The sequence below is a fragment of the Corythoichthys intestinalis genome, chromosome 19, assembly GCF_030265065.1.
Source record: "Corythoichthys intestinalis isolate RoL2023-P3 chromosome 19, ASM3026506v1, whole genome shotgun sequence".
Classification (NCBI taxonomy): Eukaryota; Metazoa; Chordata; class Actinopteri; order Syngnathiformes; family Syngnathidae; genus Corythoichthys; species Corythoichthys intestinalis.
The window spans coordinates 6,395,293-6,420,712 of record NC_080413.1 but is presented as its reverse complement, the minus strand read 5'-3'; the positions used below and the strand labels follow the sequence as shown (position 1 = coordinate 6,420,712).

Genomic DNA, 25,420 nt, shown 5'->3' with positions numbered 1-25,420 from the left:
AAATGGAGAGGAAGCAGGCCAAGTTTAGAAAACCCATTTGGACCAGAAAAAACAAACTCTGGAAAGCCTGGAACAAATGGTTCTTTACATCCAGAGAGAAATATCATCTCACAGAGGTGACGAGCTTATTGATTTGGACACGGCGACTGCGATTCTCTGGTCTCGGCGGGTGCTCGTCTCTGCCGAAGCTGCGGGAAGCTTGTGAAGAGGCCGCCCACCACAACGCAGGAAGATTCCGCTCATTCCCTGGCGAACGGCGGGCGTATCAAAGCTTGTGACACACATAGACACACAAAGTGTGTTTATGCAAAGTGCTTATATTCAGTTAGCATCTCAGGGTTTACTTGCTGATGTCCTTAACTCATTGGCTGCCAGTGACGGTAATAGACGACCAATGTGTTTTAATTGGGAGGGTTGCTAGATCTTTGAATAAATATATTTTTTGTTAGCATTATTTTTTTTAAAATTAGGATCGGTATTTATTGTTAATTTTAATGTTTTAGAATTACTTTTTTTAAAAATAATTTTTAGACAAAGTTAATTAGAAAATATTCTGTGGGTCATATAATATTAGCTGCTTTTGACAATAGAAATCTAATCAATTTTTTTCAATTAAAAATACTAATCAACTTTTTTCAAATTACATTTTTAAATTTTAAATTACCGTATTTTCAACTCTATAAAGCGCATCTGAAGGCCTTCAATTTTCTCAGTGCTCCTCATAATCTGATGCGCCTTATATATGGATCAATATTGGTTAATCATTGCATGACATGCCCTTAAGCATAGCTCCATCTAGTGGATGCATAACGCAACCCCAACCACTACTTCTACTAAGATGACGACTGCGCCCTATAACGTGGCGCGCCCTATATATGAAAAGCGTTTTAAAACAAGCCTTTTATTGAAGGTGCCTTATACTTCCCTGCGCCTTATAGTGCAGAAAATACATTAGTTTTGTTTTTTAATTTTTATTAAATTTGTAGACAAATTTAACGACACAAAATATCATGTGGGTCTGTTAATATTCGCTGCCGTTACCATATCTCTATATATATATATATTTTTTTTTTAATTATTATTTTCCTATCATCTTGATTTTATAATGTTTTATAATTACATATTTATTTTAATAGACGCCTACGCTGGCGATGTAACTCAAATTTCCAGGTAAATCGGAATTAACCTTTTAAAAAAGAACTATCCAAAAGTATTTTATTTTGTTTAATGATGGGTTGTACACTGCCCTCTGGTGGTAGCGTTGAGTGTAGCTGGACTGTCGCCTTGGCTTCTATGACTGAGTAAGGCTACGTTCATACTACAGGTCTTAATGCACGAATCCGATTTTTTGTCATATCCGTTTTTTTGGCGTGCCCGTTCAGACTGCCTTTATCCATTGAGACCGTTCAAGTATTACGCATGCGCACTAATTCGCAGTCCGACACCCGCTAAGCAAGAAGACCCGCATGCGCAGAACCATCAAAACAAATGACAGACGTCATCCGTCATTCCAGGGATATCATATTTTGCTTTTCAAAAGGTGGACACAAATAACAGACATAAATAATCCCCGTTTAGGCAAATATTCAAAGTTTATATGGATCGATAGCATGCACGCACTGTCCGTGCACGTCACACACACATACGGGCAGTTTGTCCCGACTCTCGGCCGTGGAGGCAATGTTGAAATATTGCTCACTTGGAACAGAGAGAAAACTGAGCATTCTCAGGCTTATCCTCAACCCATTTTTATTTTTTATGACTGTTGTCAAGCTCAGCTCTTCCTCAAAAGCCGTGTTCACTGCAAGCTAGGCGCTAATAACGCACAGGTGCATCGCTACGGTAACGACTCTTTCGCTATTTGATGATGTAATTGCTGCGTTAAATCCGATCTGCGGGACTGGACAGTACAGACCGCCGCGACAGTCTGGAAAAATGTGGCCCAGATCGGATTTAGACCACATACGAAAGTGACCCAGATCGGATTTGAAATGGTCCCGTTCTATGCGACTTGTCACGTTCAGACCGTCAAATTAATGCCTCACTCGAGTCGGAAAAACACGAAAAAATCGGATTCGTGCATTAAGACCTGTAGTATGAACGTAGCCTAAGAGACTCGTCTGACATGGATATGGGACAGCTGCCCTCTCGTTTGGCCCACATAATGCTGTAAGTCTTTTCAGCTAATATATGTTTGAGTATACATTTGTAATTAAGTTTAGAGCTACAGTTTTTGGAGTTATGTGTGAGCGATTTGCAATGAAGATTGTAAATATTTTAGCATTCGTAGCATTTAAGCTAGCTGACTTTGCTAGGATAATTAGCCTAATTTAATCTACTAAATTTGCATTTAGCCTAATTTAATCTACTAAATTTACATTTTGATCAGATGAGATGGACGTTTCAACACCAGTTGTTTTGTGTCAGGTGTTTTATTGGTAAAATATGTGTAGTTTTAAATATAAGTGTTCATATGTGTGCTACAACTTTACAAATTGTCAAAATTGAAGGAAGGAAAAAGCTTCAAAAACCACAATTGCCTTGTTTGCTGTCCGTCAAGCTGAACAACTTCATGTTAAGTGAGGACAGAACACGTCAAGTTAATAAAGATAAAAGCAATATAGGCTACTGTATGGAACAATAAGGTACTGTTTACGCAGCTTAAAAAAAATAATAAAAAAATAAAAAACGACTGGCAACAATAACTCCGGCGTCGTAAAGTCGAAAGAAAACACTCAGGTGACAAGTTCCGCTCTGAGACCCCTAGTTTGGCCAAATTTCCAAATTGTCTTATATGCATGTGTGATCATTGGAAAGCTTAAAGTCTCTATTTTCTGGGGGAAGAAATTTTATGAACAGGAGGGCATTTTTCAAAAAAAAAAAAAAACACTTTTTTTTTTAAAACAGCAAAATCCTAACTGGAAGTGAGAGCACGCGAGAGCAGAATTAAAGACACCATGACTTTAACAAGATATTATCGCGTACTTACCTTGTTTCGATCCAAAAACTCCATGTAGTATGTATCACTGAGTGTCAAGACACAGCTGTGAATGGCCACAGCTGGATTTTTGGGGGATTTTATGGGTGAAACACGGTAATATAACGTGGGTCTCGATGCAGAAATCGCAGACATTAAGGAGTGGTCAAGATTTTATTTTTCACATATTTACTAGAGCTGTCAAAATTATCGCGTTAACGGGCGTTAATTAATTTTTTTAAATTAATCACGTTAAAATATTTGACGTAATTAACGCACATGCCCCGCTCAAACAGATTAAAATGACAGCACAGTGTAATGTGCACTTGTTACTTGTGTTTTTGGGCGTTTTGTCGCCCTCTGCTGGCGCTTGGGTGTGACTGTGGGTTTCAGCACTATGAATGAGCATTGTGTAATTATTGACATCAACAATAGCGAGCTACTAGTTTAATTTTGATTGAAAATTTTACAAATTTTATTAAAACAAAAACATTAAGTGGGGTTTTAATATAAAATTTCTATAACTTGTACTTCCATTTCTCTTTTAAGAACTACAAGTCTTTCTATCCATGGATCGCTTTAACTGAATGGTAATAATGTTAATGCCATCTTGTTGATTTATTGTTATAATAAACAAATACAGTACTTACAGTATGTACCGTATGTTGAATGTATATATCCGTCTTGTGTCTTATCTTTCCGTTCCAACAATAATTTACAGAAAAATGTGGCATATTTTAGAGATGATTTGAATTGCGATTAATTACGATTAATTCATTTTTAAGCTGTAATTAACTGAATTAAAAATGTTAATCGTTTGACAGTCCTAACCCTTTTAAACTTTTTTTTTTTTTTCATTGTTTGGATCGATTATTTATCATCTAACATATCGGTGAAAATGCGACAGTAACAATAAAAAATACAATTAAGCAATAGTTATGAGGAAGATATCCGTGGCTTTTTTACAGACGCCATTTTTTTCATTGTGACGTAATTTGTTTAAAAGTTTAAAATTTGTGAGTGAATAATTTCTTTAAGTCGTTTTTTTTTTTTTTTTAAACGAAATATTAGACATCAATTTATGATTGTAGGCTAAAAATGACGGACATTATGAATAATAAATTATAATACTATAGATAGATAGATAGATAGATAGATAGATAGATAGATAGATAGATAGATAGATAGATAGATAGATAGATAGATAGATAAAATATAAATAATTACCTTTGTTTTATGGCTGGGTTGGAACAAAAGCGGTTGCGCGGCGTCTGTAAACGAAGGTCTCTAGGATAAAACGGACAAATTAAAAATAGTTTGGGGGCTTAATGCGCCATGAAACTGCTATGGCAGCATATAGACCTATTGTTCTATCAAACACAACAGTTTTTTCGGCATAAAATACAGCAGTTTAAAGACGGGTACAAGAGCAGAAACTGCTTTTTCAGACTTGTCTTTGTTTTCTGCCATATACCGTATAGGCCCAAATATAAGACGGCCCTGATTATAAGAAGACCCCCTCTTTTTCAAGACTCAGGTTTTTAAAAAGACTTTTTGAACACCAAATTAATTTTTATACAGAAAATAATTACAGTACATCTGAAACAAATGATTATAACAATACATTTGAGATAAAAAGCATATTATTTTGCCTCATTCAAATCTTAATATCTGAACATTTAAATATGTAAACTAAAGTGCAATCACATTCGTAAATGAATGGCTTCTGGTTTTTCCAAATGTAAATAAACCAATCTATTGTGATAAAACAACAAAATTGCAATAACTGCATTAACCATCAAAGTGAAGTCTAACTGTAACTGCAGTCTTGAAACAAATCTGAATAAGGAAAAACATTGCAATAAAATAATGCAAACTAGTTAAAATTGAGAGTCGCTGAGATCTGTCATGACAGAACATCGCTTCATTGATATCTGGCGCCATCTAGCGTCATGAATGGGTATAATGTCTAGACCGCGAATATAAGACGACCCCCACTTTTTCAGTCTTATTTCAATGCAAAAAACAACATCTTATATTCGGGCTAATACGGTATATTAGTTAACGTCAAGTTAAATTGTGAAAATTATTGAAAAAATTGACATTTATCAGATTAGTCCTTTAATTAATCGTCCGATTATTCGATTGCAAACCAGGACAAATAGTAATCTCAATTTATTGTTTATATTTTTAAAAATGTTTATTTTGGTTTCTGTAGTACTCAACCACACAAATTTGATTTAAATTCCATTTTAGTGAAGAGAGATTTACTGATGGGGCGGGGCTATATCTGGCCCGCAGGCCTTATTTTTTTAGCACTTGTCTCATCAGTTTTAAGCCGTTTTTCAGATTAAAGGATATTTTATTTACTCAATTTTGAAGGGTGAACATGATTACTTCACCAATTCTAAATGGATTTCAATTTTTTTTTGCATTCATGGAAAGGTATCTTAAAATCTAATTCCAGTGCAAAGCCTCGCAATTTAGGCCATGGCTAACTCACAGCAGTGTCGCAACACACTATTCCCAGTCGGAGGTCAGAAATGTTCAACTTGACACTCCTCTGAAAAACACATCATTTAATGGACGATGTCCATGTCCTTAATAGATAAACAAAGATGTTTTCCCCATAGCCTCCCACTCAAAACATCTAAAAGCTTTCCGCTGTTAATCAATCAGCTGTGAACCTTCAGGGTCAGCGTCTTCTTGACATGAGGTTGAGAATCCCTTCAAAGTGATGAACTCAAAAGCAACAGTTTTCTTTTTCTCCCCTCGTTGGCAGGCGTCAAGTTGACATTTCCAAATCACGGCAAAACAACACGTCGGAAAAATGACAAATGGAGCGAGGCGCAGATTGCGGCGACGAGCGTAATTCATTATTGATGAAGAGGAAACAGAGACGGCGAAACCCGGAGGCGTCGGATCGACGGCGTCGCTCTCGTTCGCTAGCCGAGTGATGAATACCGGCCCGGCGCGTTGCGTTTGCGTGTCGCCGCCGGACGTGTCGTTTCTACGGGTGAGGAATGAAAAGCCAGAGACGTCATCAGTCCTCCTATTGATTTTGTCGCTCCTGTGCCTAATTGAAGCTGCCGGGGTGGACGTAATTGAACTCGGAACGCTCCGTCACCCCCCTCTCGTTAGCGCCAAAACACGGCCGGGCAAAAACAAAAACACATTTTTCCCTAGGACTGCAGCGGCCCGTTATTGGGCGTCGCAGCGTGCTGACTGCTTAAACTGGACTCATTTTTAAAGCCAGAACATTGAATTTTTGGAATCATTCCCCTAACTTGTGTATGGCGGAAAAAACTCAGGTGACTTGAAGTCCCTCTCTGAGACCCTCAATTTGGCCAAATTTTGTCCGATATGCATTTGTGATACACAGTGTTGGGAGTAACGCTTGTGTGCGATAAATCACACAAAACTACCCCGCAACATGTCACACGGCGGCGGAGTTGTCGATTGTCTTCACCGATCGGCAACCCAACCGGCGGTGAGCAAGTTACAGCTCATCGTTCCCCTGCTGCAGGCAACAGTGCACGTTGCCCGGGGAAGCAGCTGGAGAATGACGGCCTGACAAACCGGCCGACGACAACAATTTTGCACATCAGAGTTTTTTCAAAAGAAAAAGTCTGAGCCAATTTTATTTATTTTTATTTTGTTTTTCAAAATATCTACATTTCAGAATATTGTATTTTCTATTTTTGAGCAGAATTCTAGCTTTGTATATAATGTTCCTATTGTTGAAAGCACAAAAGTGTGTAATAAACAATTAGCACATTTATACTTTGCATTTTGTTTTCTTACTGTACCGAAAATGAACCGAACCGTGACCTCAAAACCGAGGTACGTACCGAACCGAGATTTTTGTGTACCGTTACACCCCTAATAGTTTGCTATCTGGGATCTTATCCAAAATGGCTAACTTTGGGTTATTTTTGAACAGTTTTCTCATGATTTTGATGAATTTGCTTACAAAAGCACACTCAAACACAACTTTACAATGTAAAAATCGAATTGAAAGTTTCTGAATTGAGAGTTAATATGATTACATATTAGAGTTGTTCCGATCATGTTTTTTTTGCTCCCGATCGTTTTAGTTTCAGTATCTGCCAATCCCGATCCGATTGCTTTTTTTTTTTGCTCCCGGTTCAATTCCAATCATTCCCAATAATTTTTCCCGATCATATACATTTTGGCAATGCATTAAGAAAAAAATTAATAAAACTCATATACATTCAACATACAGTACATAAGTACTGTATTTGTTTATTATGACAATAAATCCTCAAGATGGCATTGACATTATTAACATTCTTTCTGTGAGAGGGATCCACGGATAGAAAGACTTGTAATTCTTAAAGGATACATGTGACTTTGTATATTGTGACTAAATATTGCCATCTAGTGTATTTGTTGAGCTTTCAGTAAATGATACAGCAGCCATTCAACCCAAATGCATGATGGGAAGTGCAAACATGACTGTGCGTAGGGGCACCAATTGATATATCTTCTCTGCATTGGGAAAGAACGTAGGATGTTAAGAAAACGATCAATTACTACCTTTCTTTCCCACATTGCCTCCAATGTTAATTTTAATTGCTGAGAGAGGGATTGTAAGGCTTTAGCCAAATAAAAAAAAGCTCCAAAGGCTGTCAAAATTCTCTCTACTCATTATACGCTGCATTTAGCTCTATATATTGGTTAAATGGCGCCTTTATAGATTGAACACGACAATGCGTGAGTGTGTCGTGCAGTGAATGCGTTAATTATTTGACGTGATTAATTAAGTAAAAATAATTATCGCTGTTAACACAATAAATTTGATAGCCCTACTTTAAGCCAAAACTACTCTGGAAGAGTGTAAGACAGTTTGTCTGTAACGTAATATACAATTAGAAAATGATTTAAATTAAAAAAATATATATATGTAAAAAAAGGCATGTCCGATATTTTTTGCCGATTCCGATACTTTGAAAATGACTTGATCGGACCCGATCGATCGGCATCCCGACATCTTTATTACATATGTATTAGAGCAGGGCGGTAAACCGAAAATTTACCGTCACCGAAATTCTTCACGATGACCGACGTAATATTGACCATGTCGGCAAATTCGGTAATTTAATAAAACAAGAAAATATAGTCTTTTCATCCCGCTTTGACTCTGTGTTGTTCGGCTATGTTCATTCCCCTTTAAGAAAGCAGACAGTGTGCTTACGTATGGAGTCACGTGGTTTTCAGGAAGCCAAACAAACAGAAGCCCGGTAGACTGACGCCAGCGGCTAACGCTACAAGTACCGTATTTTTCGGATTATAAGTCGCACCTGAGTATAAGTCGCACCAGCCATAAAATGCCCAATGAAGAGAAAAAAAACATATATAAGTCGCACTGGAGTATAAGTCGCATTTTTGGGGGAAATTTACTTGATAAAATCCAGCACATAGAATGGATATTTCATCTTGAAAGGCAATCTGAAATTAAAATACAATATAGAACAACATGCTGAATAAGTGTACAGTATGATAAGGGTTACATGATGCATGAACAACAAAATGCGAACGTGGCCAGTATGTTCACGTAACATAGCTATTAAGAGTTACTCAGACAACTATAGCATCAAGAACATGCTAACAAGTTTAGCAAACCATCAGTATCACTCCAAAACACCAAATTAACATGTGAAATGATATAAAAATGTGTTAATAATTTCACACATAAGTCGCTCCTGAGTGTAAGTAGCACCCCCAGCCAAACTATGAAAAAACACTGCGACTTATAGTCCGAAAAATACGGTTAACGGGATGGAGTCGGGCTTAAGTTAGCTTCGCCAAACTTTCACCCGACATTAAGTAAACTCTTGGCGGGTTCCAGACGGGCTTTCACCCGCTGTCCTTCCTGGTTCTCGCTATTTCAGGAGAGGATGCTTTCAGTGCTTTCTTCTGGTAGCCAAGCTACAGACTAACGCTAGCGGCTAACAGCGGCTACAAATGAACGTGAAAGAGTCGGATAGCGGCTCTAACCTTGTCGAAACAGCTGAAATTAATGAGTGGACTGGGCACGGACTTCATGTAGCAATCATTATGACGCGTTATTTGGCATCTCTGTGTGATTTCTCTGAAAGCTTTCATGATGGTAAAGCACTTAGCATAAAGTATAATCCAACAGTGAAGCCTATATATAATATGACAGTTTAATGGCCACAGCTATTTTTCTGTATGTGTTTGCTTTATTCTGCCATCATAAAACCTGAAATATTTCATTGGCATCAGAGCAATACAGCTTTAATCTGATTGTGTCTGTGTGGGGGGGTGCATGTATTAAAAAACGTTTCGGGAAAAAAAACAACAACCTGAAACCTTGACGTAAACACTTGTGTTGAATAATTATGTCACAGCAGCCATTACCAGTAAGTTGTCTGAAGTGTACTGTTAAAGCTGCAAGTCATTTGTGTTAGAATGACATGTTTGCACAGTCGTCATATTGATTTTTATCATGTGCATTTTTCAAGTCATACAAGCTGTTATAAATGTTCACACTAGAATTCTTTTTTAATACTTTATTTCATTTTTTTAATACTTAATGTTTAGACTGCATGTGCAATTGTTAAATTGAAAGCTGGTAAATACATTTAACGAGAAACGGTTCATTTGTATTCCATGCATTGATTCAAATTTTCAAATTATATAACAGTCCGCTTGGGCGAAATTATCGTCATTTATCGTTATCGAGGTAAATCTGCTCAATTTATCGTGATACGTACTTAAGGTCATATCGCCTTAAGGTCCTAATATGCATCTACGCGGCATTTCGGCACTAGCATATGCAAAATTTGCATTTTCTATATCATCTGCAAAACCAGGAAGTTTCAGAGCTCAACTGGGAAAATAACGATCTTATAGGCCTCCCTGAGACCGTGAATTCAAATTTTTCGACCTTTTGTTTCCCCGAGAAATTTCCCTCAACGCATCCGCAGTCTTGACAATCGCACCTTCCAATTCAAGGCACGTTCGAACATGCAAACACGACCGCCGCAGGCACCTTTAAGTGTCGCGTGAGCGCAAGAACCCGGTTGGTCGAGATGATAAATGACGTGTCTATAGAGGCGCGATGACGGTCGCTCGTTCAGACTCCAGGCACGCTCGGGCAACCTAACGCGGGCAATTAGTGTTTCGATGTATCCTGATCTGGAGTTGCTCCCCTGTGTTTTCGAATAACGCTGTCGTAACAAAAAAAGTGACATAAATTACAGTTGTTTCTCGGTTTATTTGTGCCGCGCGCCGTCCTTCGATAGCTCCATTTGCGTGGCTCGTCTTTTAAACGGTCGAAACGAGCAGACTTTTTCAGCTCGGTGAACTCCTTAATGAACGCCGGTTGTTTGTTTTCAGTCCCCTCGCGTACAAGCGCTTGTGTGTTTATCTCAAGTAATGTTTCGACAAAACACACACACACACGCACAAAACAATTACACCTGAAAGAGACCGCTCGCCGCTGCGCGTCGGACAAAGCTTCAACTTGCGCGTGTTTGTGTGCGTGTTCCCGTTTGCAGTAATTACTTGTGATGCCATTTATAGTTTACACAGCAAGCCGCCATTAGAGAGATCATTACTGGACGTCTGACTGCAGTGGTGCGCCTTAATTAAACATTTAGATGAAAGGAAACGTGGATTTTGGAGGGGAGAGAAATCCAAGCGAGTATGCATGGAAACAAAATAGATTGAGTCATTTGGAAGACTGATTAATGGCGGATTCATTCATTTGAATGGAAAAAGATGATCGAAGACAGTGGTTTTCAAATTACCAACAAAAATACTTCAAATTAGGGGTGTGATAATATATCGAAAGTAGGGCTGTCAAGCGATTAAAAATTTTAATCGAGTTAATTATAGGTTAAAAGTTAATCGTAATTAATCGCAATTCAAACCATCTATAAAATATGCCATATTTTTCTGTAAATTATTGTTGGAATGGAAAGGTAAGACACAAGACTGATATATACATTATACATACTGTACATAAGTACTGTATTTATTATAACAATAAATCAACAAGATGGCATTAACATTATTAACATTCTGTTAAAGCGATCCATGGACAGAAAGACTTGTAGTTCTTAAAAGATAAATGTTAGTACAAGTTATAGAAATTTTATATTAAAACCCCTCTTAATGTTTTCGTTTGAATCATATTTGTAAAATCAAACAAAAAATAATCTATAATGGCGCCGATTTGGCCATATATAGAGCTAAAAGGCAGCGTAAAATTAGTAGAGTCAATTTTCGCAGTCTTTGAAGCCTTTTTTTAATTGGCTAAAGCCATAAAATCCCTCTCTCAACAATTAGAAATATCGTAGGAAAGCAATGTGGGGAAGAAGGTTAGTAGTTGGTTGGTTGCACTTCCCATCATGCATTTGGGCAGAACAGTTAAACGGCTACAGTATCATTTACTGAAAGCTCAACAAATACACTAGATGGCAATATTTAGTCACAATATACAAAGTCACATTTATCCTTTAAGAATTACAAGTCTTTCTATCCTCTCACAGAAAGAATGTTAATAATGTAAATGCCATCTTGAGGATTTATTGTCATAATAAACAAATGCAGTACTTGTGTTGAATGTATATATTCATCCGAGTTTTATTCATTTTTTTCTTAATGCATTGCCAAAATGTATATGATCGGGAAAAATTATCGGGAATGATTAGAATTGAATCGGGAGCAAAAATAAAAAAAGCAATCGGATCGGGAAATATTGGGATCGGCAGATACTCAAACTAAAACGATCTGGATCAGATCGGGAGCAAAAAAACATGATCGGAACAACCCTAATAATAATAATTAGGTAGGTACAATTAATCGAAAACAATAGACTGTTTTCCTGTTGAGTATGCATTATCATCACCAAGTGGGTGTTGTCCTTTTATAGAAATAGTCACTTGCTCTAAACTCTTCTTGAATGATGTATCCACAAACCTTTAGCTGCTTAGCTATGCAGCAGTTATTCAAAACCAAAATGAATCTTCTAATTGAGCCAATTCGAGCAAGTGTGCCAAATTTCATAAGCTGCCTGAGTCCCTGAAGAGATCTACTTCCTTTTAATGGCAAACAAAGGGTCGTCACGGCAACAGACAGAGACATGTGGTCATGGGTTTGAAAATGTAATTTTACAAAAAGCTCTTGTAAATACACTGACCAACTTGAAAGGAACTGGACATGTATAAGTAAAATGAGTGACCTTCTGTTGCCACTAGATGGCACTGTAGGGTTGATGCAAATGACCCCTACAGCAGTGATCCCCAATCACCGGGCCGCAGAGAGATAAATGATTTATTAACGACTGCAATCTGGCCTATGGCTCTTGACACGTCAATAGCCCTGTCTACTCTATAGACTAATCCGAGTAAAGATTTGTATAGGTCGCCATCTAGTGGTTGGCCGTAATTACAAGGGTGTTTGCACACCTATAGCAGCCCAGCGCCAGTCAATGTAAACAGTAACTTTAGCTGCTGTTGGATGTGTGGGGCGATGTCATTGGACAGCTTTTTTTCGGGAAAAAGGCCACCAGCTGAGCCATAAGAGGACCTTACAACTAGGGTTGTTCCGATCATGTTTTTTTGCTTCCGATCCGATCCCGATCGTTTTAGTTTGAGTATCTGCCGATCCCGATATTTCCCGATCCGATTGCTTTTTTTTTTGCTCCTGATTCAATTCCAATCATTCCCGATAATTTTTCCCGATCATATACATTTTGGCAATGCATTAAAAAAAATAAAAATAAAACTCGGACGAATATATACATTCAACATACAGTACATAAGTACTGTATTTGTTTATTATGACAATAAATCCTCAAGATGGCATTGACATTATTAACATTCTTTCTGTGAGAGGGATCAACGGATAGAAAGACTTGTAATTCTTAAAGGATACATGTGACTTTGTAAATTGTGACTAAATATTGCCATCTAGTGTATTTGTTGAGCTTTCAGTAAATGATACAGCAGCCATTCAACCCAAATGCATGATGGGAAGTGCAAACATGACTGTGCGTAGGGGCACCAATTGATATATCTTCTCTGCATTGGGAAAGAACGTAGGGTGTTAAGAAAATGATCAATTACTACCTTTCTTTCCCACGGATAGAAAGACTTGTAATTCTTAAAGGATAAATGTGACTTTGTATATTTTGACTAAATATTGCCATCTAGTGTATTTGTTGAGCTTTCAGTAAATGATACTGTAGCCATCTGTGCTGCCCAAATGCATGATGGGAAGTGCACCCATGACTGCGTAGTGGTACCAATTGATATATCTTCTCTGCGTTGGGAAATAACATAGGGTGTTGGGGGGATTGTAAGGCTTTAGCCAATCAAAATAAGGCTCCAAAGGCTGCCAAAATTCACTCTACTCATTTTACGCTGCCTTTTAGCTCTATATATAGGTAAATTGGCGCCATTACAGATTGAACATGACAATGCGTGAGTGGGCCGTGCAGTGCATGCATTAATTGCGTTAAATATTTTAACGTGATAAATTTTTTTTTTAATGAATTACCGTCGTTATCGGGATAAATTTGATAACCCTACCTTAAGCCTAAACCACAGACTCTGGATGAGTGTAACACATTATGTCTGTAACGTTAAATACAATTAGAAAACGATTTAATTTAAAAAATATATATATATTAAAAAAAGGCATGGCCGATATTTTTTGCCGATTCCGATACTTTGAAAATGACGTGATCGGACCCGATCGGTCGGGATGCCAATTGATCGGGACATCTCTACTTACAACCAATTCCATTCAGCATAATATGTGGCTAAAAGCTAGCAAACGAGGTAACAAAAGCACTGAGCGCATCACACCTCTTGGTGAACCGTATTGCTAAAGCTAAGAAACCTTTCACGATTGGAGAAGAACTCATTATGCTTGTGACCACGAATATTTGCTAAGTTTTAGGAGAGGCCGCTGTTAAAAAAAAGGTTGATTCAGTGTATGGTGAGTGACATTTTCCCTGCAATTAATATTCATTTTTAGCTTCGACGTGTTATTTTATATCTACTGTAATTTTCTGCCACATATTGCCAGTCTGAAAAAAAGGACCACATTACACCGGTACACGGTGCAAAAAAGGTCAGGGACCACTGCCCTATGGGTCCCTTCAGGGTTAGACTGACAGGGTTAGCACGAGAAATTTGGCGCAGATATGGTGTTTATATCTTCCAAGTTATGATTGTTCAATATTTGCAGTGAGACAAAAAGGCGACGGTCATTTTCATGTTTCTGTTTGGACCCTTATACTTCAACGAAACCTCAATATTTTTCATCAGGCACCTAAACATGTGTCTTAAGGTATCCCTGATGCAGGTTTGAAGTCAATTGATCTTTTTTCCCTTGGCCTGTTCCCTCAGCCTGTTTAGTAAAAAAGGGCGTTTCCTAAATGCAGTCATGTTCAGGCTGGGATACCTCTCATACATGCCAGATATGAAAAACACTGAACCTTGTATCAGGGAGTAATTAGTCGTGATTTAATTTGGCATTTTGCCCCCCAAAAAATGGGCTGACTTTGGCACCCCGTCCAGGTAAGACTCGTGAATGAAAACTCCCCAATCTGATACCTTAAGATCTCATATGTCTCATGAACAGTCTCTCTAATATTGGAGAGGATCCAATAAACATTTGGCATTACAGTCGGGCTCTCGCACCACTCGTTGCTCGTGCCCTAAATATTTGAAAAGTAACAATTCTACATAATTGCAAAATATTATACTTAAAAGTTAAACACAACTAAATCGTATTGAACAATTGTACTGTACGTGAAATGTTTTGAGATACTAGCGTGGCCAGAACAAATTCAATTCCTATCGGAATGCATCAGCGGAATTTCAAAATATGTCAAAATCCCTGCTTTTGTGATGTCAAATGGTCATTTTGCAACATTCCGCCAAACAATGTGACTATAATTCCTAGCGGAAATGAAAGCTCGAGAAGGCCACGCGAGGACTTAATTGACCCGCAAGAGCTAATCGACGTCTTCCAGCTTTGGTCTGTCTACGCTTCCCCTCCAAGCGACCTTGAGGGGACACGCTGGATGCCTGACATCTTATTTTGAAGCTTTTCTTCTTCGGGATGACACACACACACAAGCAAACGTGCAGGTGTCTGCTGGTGAGGTTGTGGGGACAGTTGATCCCCAGACAGATTAGGTGGCAATCTGAAATCTCCCCAGGCCAGACCTGGGATCATGAACACACACACGCACACAAAGTCTTGTTGAAAAGTCACTTTGAGAAGCAGCCTGGCGTAAAAGATTTTTCAGATAAATGTAGAGCTAAACATTTAATTGTTTAAATCAATTATTTCATTAGTTGCCGTTGACGGTGTTAGAGGTCTAATCCATTTTGACTGGAAGGGGCGAATGAACGAATGGATTGGACTACTACCGCCTTCACTAACATGTGAGCACTAAATGTCACCATTTAAAAATAGCATTTTTATATTTGCAGAACTTATCTTTGTCAATTACAAAACAGGATTTAGGATACTGATTCATTTCATGTTAATGTTGGAACAGTTTGAATGTGAGCCAAAAGTGAGTTTTCACTAAACAGGTTATCTGACTGATTTCACTCACAAAAGAAAGGTAGAGTCGTACAGCCTTCTAGTGGCCACAAAACAATTAGCACACAGTGACTATATGGCAAGGTTGAGACTGCAGGTCTTGATGCAAAAATCCAATTTTTTCGTGTTTTTTTGACTCGATCGAGAAATTACCTTGACAGTCTGAACGGGACAAGTCGTGGACCATTTCAAATCCGATTTAGGTCACTTTCGTATGTGGACCACATTTTTCAAAAAGTGGCGGCGGTCTGAACTAGGGATGGCCCGATCCAGGTTTTTGCACTTTACCGATATTGTTTTGCAGTTCCGATCCGATACCGATACTGGCCGATACCGATACCGACCTATCTGAGCATGTGTTAAAGTTTAAAGTTATTTAGCCTCCTTACTTAGTTGTCAGACTCATGTTGAAAAGGGTTTTAGTACTCTTGATAACAACTAGCCAGCTGAATTAGGTGAGTTTGAATAACACACAACGGTTGGTAACAAGAAACTGACCTGTTTATTCAGTGACAAACACAAAACATTATAAATAACAAACAGAAATGGCATAGTCAGTCAGCAAAACGTGCAAATAATATTGTAAACTGTCTTAAAAAAGCAAAACACACCAACAACCTCAGTGGAAAATCCCACAAATCCCCCAAGCTATTAGATGCTTTTAATGTTTCGTGCATTAGTTACAAAAATTGTATAAAAAGCCTCTCAGGTTTAAACGACTATTTCAGTATCAAGTTAACATTTTAAAACAGTAAATAAAATACTCAAGTCCCCATTCTGTATCAGCAGCTTTAAACTACATTCAGTTCATTTAATTTTGCGAATCAACTGTTAAATTTGTTAAACTTGCTCCCGTTATTCCATCATTTCCCTTCTGTCTACTTTCGACATGTGAAAGTTTTAAAACTGTTTTGAAGATAGATTCAAGTCAAGATTTTGCCGATTTAGGAGTATTTTAGATAAACATTTAATTAGGTTCGCTTGGAAGGTTCAAAACAGCGTACTAGGGAAGTCTTCTGCTTTAAGATGGCGGCTGTTTACTAACGCATCTGCTTTTCAATACTTCAATGTTGCTAACGCAGTCGAGTCTGTCGTTTAGCATCTAGTTCTATATACGTATGATATCTATTATCTCCAGTAAAATGACGTTGGCGTAGTTTGTAGCGGCTGTCAGCAGCAGTCAGGTATTCTTGTGTTTTGTATCCAGCGGCATGAGTTGAGCGAAAGCCGTGAGTTGAGCATTGGCATTACCCGGGTCTATGGCAAGCATTATGTTTACTTTCGGGACGCAATGTGGTCAGTTTCTCATTGCGTCCCGAAGACCGCACTGTGTATTAGTTCCGCTTTACTTGACGTATTTCAATAATCGGAATTTGGATGTTTGTGAATCGTTCTCGAATCTTCCACGGCCGAATCGCTCAAGGATGTAATGACGGCTGGGCGTGTTGTACCGTGGTTCTAAGTGTTGGATGGTGCGTCTTTACTCACGTGAGATAATGGCTCGTCATCCAGAATGAATTATTCGACAATGACTTGCTATTCTCTGGACTTTGGGACTGTCAAGTGCCAGTTTGTCACGCATAGCAAAAGTTTCTGCCAGTGTTAGTGGCATATGTTGCACTCTGCCTCTTCTTCTTTGTTGTCCTTTAAGGTGAAATGATCCAACACAGCTGACATTTTTACCGATAAAGTCTCTCGGTAAATTGGGAGACGGTAATATAAATGTAGTGCTTGTGCCCTGCGATTGGCTGGCAACCAGTTCAGGGTGTCCCCTGCCTACTGCCCGTAGTTAGCTGGGATAGGCTCCAGCACCTCCGCGACCCTCGTGAGGAAAAGCGGCATGGAAAATGAATGAATGAATGTGTTGAAGGCGTCCCATAAAATGCGGACCGGATTTTAGGAAAACCGAAGCAAAAACTGGTATGGATTATGTTAATCGGTGCGTTGGAAAACCCGGACCGGAATTTTTTTTAAAAAACTGGATCGGAAGTCTGGATCGGATTTTTTCCGTCTTCCGATCCGATGCACATTTTTTTGCCCATATCAGCGTCCGATCCGATCCAAATATCGGATGGGGACATGTCTAGTCTGAACTCTCAAGTCTCCCAAATCCGAATTCATGCAGTAATTACGTCAGCAAAGAGCAAGAGAGGCAGTGGGACGGTGTCAGCAACTGAGCTGTGCATTAGCGTTAGCGCCTATCTGGAACTCTAAGGCAGTAGGCGGGCTTCACCAGAGTCATAAAAAATCTAAAACAATCAAAAATGGCGAAGCCTGAGAATTCTCGGTTTTCTTTCTGTGCACCAAATGAGCAATTTTTCAATCTGTTGTATTTGGCAACCCTTTCAATTTTCGTCTTAGTCTTTTGGACGATAATACTTGCTAGCCGTAGTCATGTTTTATTCATCTCAAAATTTGTTTTTTGTTGACAAAAACTCAAGACTAATTTCATCTGGTTTTAGTCGACGTTTGCTAAAAATGTTTTCGTCTGAAAATTAAATTTTACTCCAAAAATAAATTATTTAAGGTTTCAGACTATTTCGAATGAACATTGACAGACGGGCACATATTGTAGCATCTATCTTTAAGGACAACACACCTGGACGCCACGAACTGAAAGTAAAGATGTTGTCCGGGAGTTGAAGAGTACGCTCGCCGTTAGCATTAGCCAAATGCTATGGGCCTTAAAATGTAGTATTACAAAAAGTGTTGTAACTACACTGACCACCTTGAAAGCAACTGGACATGTATAAGTAAAATGAGTGACCTTCTGTTGCTTCTGTAGCAATAGCCTGATGCTAACTCGAATGCTATGCTAACGCTAAAAGTTACATACAGTGGGGCAAATAAGTATTTAGTCAACCACTAATTGTGCAAGTTCTCCCACTTGAAAATATTAGAGAGGCCTGTAATTGTCAACATGGGTAAACCTCAGCCATGAGAGACAGAATGTGGGGGGGAAAAAACAGAAAATCACATCGTTTGATTTTTAAAGAATTTATTTGCAAATCACGTTGGAAAATAGTATTTGATCAATACCAAAAGTTCATCTCAATACTTTGTTATGTACCCTTTTTTTGGCAATAACGGAGGCCAAACGTTTTCTGTAACTCTTCACAAGCTTTTCACACACTGTTGCTGGTATTTTGGCCCATTCCTCCATGCAGATCTCCTCTAGAGCAGTGATGTTTTGGGGCTGTCAACTTTCAACTCCTTCCACAGATTTTCTATGGGGTTGAGATCTGGAGACTGGCAAGGCCACTCCAGGACCTTGAAATGCTTCTTACGAAAGCCACTCCTTTGTTGCCCTGGCTGTGTGTTTGGGATCATTGTCATGCTGAAAGACCCAGCCACGTCTCGTCTTCAATGCCCTTGCTGATGGAAGGAGATTTTCACTCAAAATCTCTTGAAACATGGCCCCATTCATTCTTTCCTTTACACAGATCAGTCGTCCTGGTCCCTTTGCAGAAAAACAGCCCCAAAGCATGATGTTTCCACCCCCGTGCTTCACAGTGGGTATGGTGTTTTTTCAAATGCAATTCAGTATTATTTCTCCTCCAAACACGAGAACCTGTGTTTCTACCAAAAGTTTTATTTTGGTTTTATCTGACCATAACACATTCTCCTAGTCCTCTTCTGGGTCATCCAAATGCTCTCTAGCGAACCGCAGACGGGCCTGGACGTGTACTGGCTTCCGCAGGGGGACACGTCTGGCCGTGCAGGATTTGAGTCCCTGGTGGCGCATTGTGTTACTGATAGTAGCCTTTGTTACTGTGGTCCCAGCTCTCTGTAGGTCATTCACTAGGTCCCCCCGTGTGGCTCTGGGATTTTTGCTCACCGTTCTTGTTATCATTTTGACGCCATGGGGTAAGATCTTGCATGGAGCCCCAGATCGAGGGAGATTATTAGTGGTCTTGTATGTTCTTCTATTCCATTTTCTAATAATTGCTCCCACAGTTGAATTCTTTACACCAAGAGTTTTACCTATTGCAGATTCAGTCTTCCCAGCCTGGTGCAGGTCTACAATTTTGTCTCTGGTGTCCTTCGACAGCTCTTTGGTCTTGGCCATAGTGGAGTTTGGAGTGTGACTGACTGAGATTGTGGACAGGTGTCTTTTAAACGATAATTAGTTAAAACAGGTGCAGTTAATACAGGTAACGAGTGGAGCCTCGTTAGACCTCGTTAGAAGAAGTTAGACCTCTTTGACAGCCAGAAATCTTGCTTGTTTGTAGGTGACCAAATACTTATTTTCCACAAATAAATTCTTTAAAAATCAAACAATGTGATTTTCTGTTTTTTTTTTTTCCACATTCTGTCTTTCATGATTGAGGTTTACCCATGTTGACAATTACAGGCCTCTCTAATCTTTTCAAGTAGGAGAACTTGCACAATTGGTGGTTGACTAAATACTTATTTGCCCACTGTATAGTGTGTGATGATCACTTAGCACAGACCTTTAAAGGCTAAAGCAACATTGCATATTCTCTCTCGCTAAGGACACAAATCTTAATGTATGTGCAATCCTTCATGGAAACCAGAGACGACACACTGGTGAGTCGGGAAGGAGAGGGAGTGCGCAGCATGTCATGAGTGACACAACCAGACACTGCTACGATGCAGGCCAACTACACATAAAATGTCACACATTATGAACATGTGACGGAAACTATTGCGCATTTTCTTCTCGTTCTCGTCTCGTCAGACGAAAACTGGGATGTTTAAGATGCCTGCCTGTGTTTCTGGTGTTTTGTCACCCCCTGCTAGCGCTTAGGTGTACTTAGTTTTGATAAGTTCCAGCTAGAGATGTCCCGATCGATCGGCGTCCGATCACGTCATTTTCAAAGTATCGGAATCAGCAAAAAAATATCGGCCATCCCTTTTTTTAATATATATATATTTTTTAATTAAATCGTTTTCTAATTGTATTTAACGTTACAAAAATAATATGTTGCATTCATCCAGAGACTTTAGTTTAGGCTTAAGGTAGGGTTATCAAATTTATCCCGATAAGGCGGTAATTTTTTTTTTTTAAATGTATCATGTTAAAATATTTAATGCAATTAATGCATGTGCTGCACGACCCACCCACGCATTGTCGCGCTCAATCTGTAATGTCGCCGTTTTACCTATATAGAGAGATAAAGGGCAGCGTAAAATGAGTAGAGAGAATTTTGGCAGCCTTTGGAGCCTTTTTTTAATTGGCTAAAGCCTTGCAATTCCTCTCCCTACGATTAGAAATATCATAGGAAGCAATGTGGGGGAGCAAGGTAGCAAATGATCTTTTTCTTAACACCTTATATTATTTCCCGACGCAGAGAAGATATATCAATTGGTAGCACTACGCACAGTCATGGTTCCACTTCCCATCATGCATTTGGGCATGGCTACAGTATCATTTACTGAAAGCTCAACAAATACACTAGATGGCAATATTTAGTCACAATATACAAAGTCACAAGTCTATCTATCCGTGGATCCCTCTCACAGAAAGAATGTTAATAATGTAAACGCCATCTTGAGGATTTATTGTCATAATAAACAAATACAGTACTTATGTACTGTATGTTGTATGTATAAATTCGTCCGAGTTTTATTCATTTTTTTCTTAATGCATTGCCAAAATGTATATGATCGGGAAAAATGATCTGGAATGATTGGAATTGAGTCGGGAGCAAAAAAAAGCAATTGGATCGGGAAATATCGGGATCGGCAGACACTCAAACTAAAACGATCGGGATCGGATTGGGAGCAAAAAAAAACATGATCGGAACAACCCTAGTTCTAGCACTTTCTGCTGATGTCATCATATGTCGTCTCGTCAGACGAAAACTGGCATGTGTCTCGTTATGTTTTTGTCTCCCAAAACACATTTTTAGCACGTTGTCGTCTCGTCATTGCCATGAAAAAAGTGTTCGTTGACTAAATATTTTCGTAATCGTCATCGCTGATGAAAACAACACTGTTCTTAACGTTATTTTTTTGTGTTTTCATGCGAAGGTTCGACTACCAGGAGCTTCTTCACAACTCCACCTTCTGTCTGGTGCCTCGCGGACGACGCCTCGGTTCCTTCCGCTTCCTGGAAGCGCTCCAGGTGCGTTTTTAAAAATTCTACCTGGAGAAACTTTTTTGGGGGGCGCACGCATTCACTCACAAAATAGTGAACCTCTGTGATTGGCTAGATTGTACTCACGATCAAGCTTTCACAAATGTTTGAACTCATCTTGGGAATAGCAGAAAACTTCCTCCTAAATCGCATCACAAAATGGCCTCCAAAGCCAAGAAAAAGGATGAAAGCAAGCGTAGAGGATCCCTGCCGATTCCTCCCCTTCAAACATATCCACCGCTGTCATCCCGTGGGATTTTTATCCCCCCCTAGACTTTGACGTGTCTTTATATAGAACCTTGTCATTATTTTCTCTCGTGACGGAGGAACAATAACAACACCAAAGCTGGCGTCGTCTCCCGTTTCCTGGCAGGCGGCGTGCATTCCCGTCATTCTCAGCAACGGTTGGGAGCTCCCCTTCGCCGAGGTCATCGATTGGAGGAAGGCGGCCATCATCGGGGATGAGAGGCTGCTGCTGCAGGTGAGGAATAAAATCCATTTTCTATTGGGTGTAAATGTTACGCCGGGGTCGCCTTGCCTCACTTCAGTAGGCTTTCCGCACTTTGACAAAAAACAAAAAACAAGGCAAATTTATTCATGTAGCAAAATTCTACAGAAGGTAGGTAGGTTGTTTGGGAGTAACGCACAAAGTCATGTGTGGAGGAAAAATGGAGCCGCTCACCAACATCAAACCTCATCCCCACCATGAACCATGGTGGAGGGAGCATCATGATTTGGGGCTGTTCTGCCGCCTCAGGGCCTGGACAACCTGCAATCATTAATGGAAGAATGTATTCAAAAGTTTATCAGGATGTTTTGCACAAAAACCTGAGGCCGTCTGTCAGACAATTGAAGCTAAAAAGAGGATGAATGCTGCAACAAGACAATGATCCAAAACATAGAAGTAAATTAACTTCAGAATGGTTCCAGAAGAACAAAATACACGTTCTGGACTGGCCAAGTCAAAGTCCAGACTTGAACCCCATTGAGATGCTGTGGCATGACCGAAAGACAGCGATTCATGCCATACATCCCGGAAATCTGACTGAACTACAGCAGTTTTGTCGAGAAAAATGGGCCAAGATTAGTCCTGATCGATGTGCCAGGCTGATCTGCTGCTACAGGAAGCATCTGGTTGAGGGGGCCACAAAAGATTAAATGTGATAGGTCACTTACTTATTTCTCCCCCTTCTGTCAGTGTTCGCATGCTATCCTCATTAAAATAGGAAAACCTTTACATATCCTGGTAGTTTTAGTTAAAGCAGACACTGTATTTTCATCTGTGTGATTTTGACAAAGATCAGATCACATTTGATAGTGATTTTGTGCAGAAATGTGAGCAATTCCAAAAGGTTCAGATACTTTTTTACACCACAAAATAAAAGAAATATAAATATAAAAAATAAGGGAATTCAAGTAAAAAGTCAATTGAAATCGCAGAAAGACATAAAAACACAAATAAAACAATATATTGATGATGAATGAATAATTAAACAAAACACAAAAGCAAAAAAGAAAGCACAAAGTAATTGAAAACATGTCAATTAAAATTAGGGCTGTCAAAATTATCGCGTTAATGGGCGGTAATTATTTTTTTTAATTAATCACGTTAAAATATTTGACGCAATTAACGCACATGCCCCGCTCAAACAGATTAAAATGACAGCACAGTGACATGTCCATTTGTTACTTGTGTTTTTTGTCTCCCTCTGCTGGCGCTTTGGTGGGACTGAATTTATGGGTTTAAGCACAATGAGCATTGTGTAATTATTGACATCAACAATGGCGAGCTTATAGTTTATTTTTTTATTGAAAATGTTACAAATTTTAATAAAACGAAAACATGAAGAGGGGTTTTAATATAAGATTTCTATAACTTGTACTAACATTTATCTTTTAAGAACTACAAGTCTTTCTATCCATGGATCTTTTAAACAGAATGTTAATAATGGTAAAAATGGTTTGACCAAGAGATTTGCAGCCACAGACAGCAAATGAAAAAAAAAGGGTTTTTACTTTTAAGGATGAAGAATAATGCTTACAAGTTTTCATACTGTACGTTTCAGTGCCATTGACAACAATAGTCCAAATGGATTGGACTTCTATCACAGTCAATGGCTCTTCATACTAAAACAGTTGTCTCTGCCCTTGCCTGTTGTAACAGGTACAACTCCTCTTGCTGCGTCTAACACCACAGTTTGAAAATAAAGTAAGACACCTGAACACTGTGTATACTGCTACTTTCCCCCCTAACTTGTCCTCTCTTTGTCTCCTGTATGCAATTTGTAAGATGCAATTGCAAAGCATTTTTGGTGAAGAGTGCATCGCTTTACGTATATTTTGCACACTCCCTGTAACGGCTGCAGGTGGCGAGAGAGCTTTCAGTAAGCTAAAACTCATAAAGAACTATTTGAGGTCCATTATGTGTCAGGACAGGCTTTCTAGTCTTGCCATGCTGTCCATTGAAAGTCAGTTGGCTTGGAAGCTAGACTTTAATGATTTGATCAGTGACTTTGCAAGCAAGAAGGCTCGGCGCTGGGCTCTTGGTGAGTAAGGCTGAGCAAGGGACCGTGGATCATGCAGTGACGGCTGTTAAATGTATGGCTACATTAGATCAATACACTTGCTACATTATGTACAGCGGGGCAAATAAGTATTTAGTCAACCACTAATTGTACAAGTTCTCCCACTTGAAAATATTACAGAGACCTGTAATTGTCAACATGGGTAAACCTCGACCATGAGAGACAGAATGTTGAAAAAATAACAAGAAAATCACATTGTTTGATTTTCAAAAAAATTATTTGCAAATCATAGTGGAAAATAAGTATTTGGTCAACACCAAAAGTTCATCTCAATACTTTGTTATGTACCCTTTGTTGGCAATAACGGAGGCCAAACGTTTTCTGTAACTCTTCACAAGCTTTTCACACACTGTTGCTGGTATTTTGGCCCATTCCTCCATGCAGATCTCCTCTAAAGCAGTGATGTTTTGGGGCTGTCGTTGGGCAACACGGACTTTCAACTCCCTCCACAGATTTTCTATGGGGTTGAGATCTGGAGACTGGCTAGTCCACTCAAGGACCTTGAAATGCTTCTTCCAAAGCCACTCCTTTGTTGCCCTGGCTGTGTGTTTGGGATCATTGCCATGCGGAAAGACCCAGCCACGTCTCATCTTCAATGCCCTTGGTGATGGAAAGATATTTTCACTCAAAATCTCTCGATACATGGCCCCATTCATTCTTTCCTTTACACAGATCAGTCGTCCTGGTCCCTTTGCAGTAAAACAGCCCCAAAGCATGATGTTTCCACCCCCATGCTTCACAGTGGGTATGGTGTTCTTCGGATGTAATTCAGTATTCTTTCTCTTCCAAACACGAGAACCTGTGTTTCTACCAAAAAGGTCTATTTTAGTTTCCTCTGACCATACCACATTCTCCCAGTCCTCTTCTGGATCATCCAAATGATCTCTAGCGGACCGCAGACGTGCCTGGACGTGTACTGGCTTCAGCTGGGGGACACGTCTGGCAGTGCAGGATTTCAGTCCCTGGCGGCGCAATGTGTTACTGATAGTAGCCTTTGTTACTGTGGTCCCAGCTCTCTGTAGGCCATTCACTAGGTCCCCCCGTGTGGTTCTGAGATTTTTGCTCACCGTTCTTGTTATCATTTTGACGCCACGGGGTGAGATCTTGCATGGAGCCCCAGATCGAGGGAGATTA

At 39.2% G+C, this 25,420-nt stretch overlaps 1 protein-coding gene across 1 annotated transcript in view; it reads left to right on the top strand.

The window, feature by feature from the left end:
• The window catches only part of LOC130907589 (exostosin-1), a 209,274-nt gene that overhangs the window by 146,999 nt on the left and 36,855 nt on the right, over nt 1-25,420 (top strand). Inside the window, exons 4-5 of the mRNA XM_057822854.1 lie at nt 21,596-21,689; nt 22,075-22,182. Of these exons, the coding sequence (XP_057678837.1) occupies nt 21,596-21,689; nt 22,075-22,182 (202 nt within the window). The remainder of the gene's footprint in view (nt 1-21,595; nt 21,690-22,074; nt 22,183-25,420) is intronic.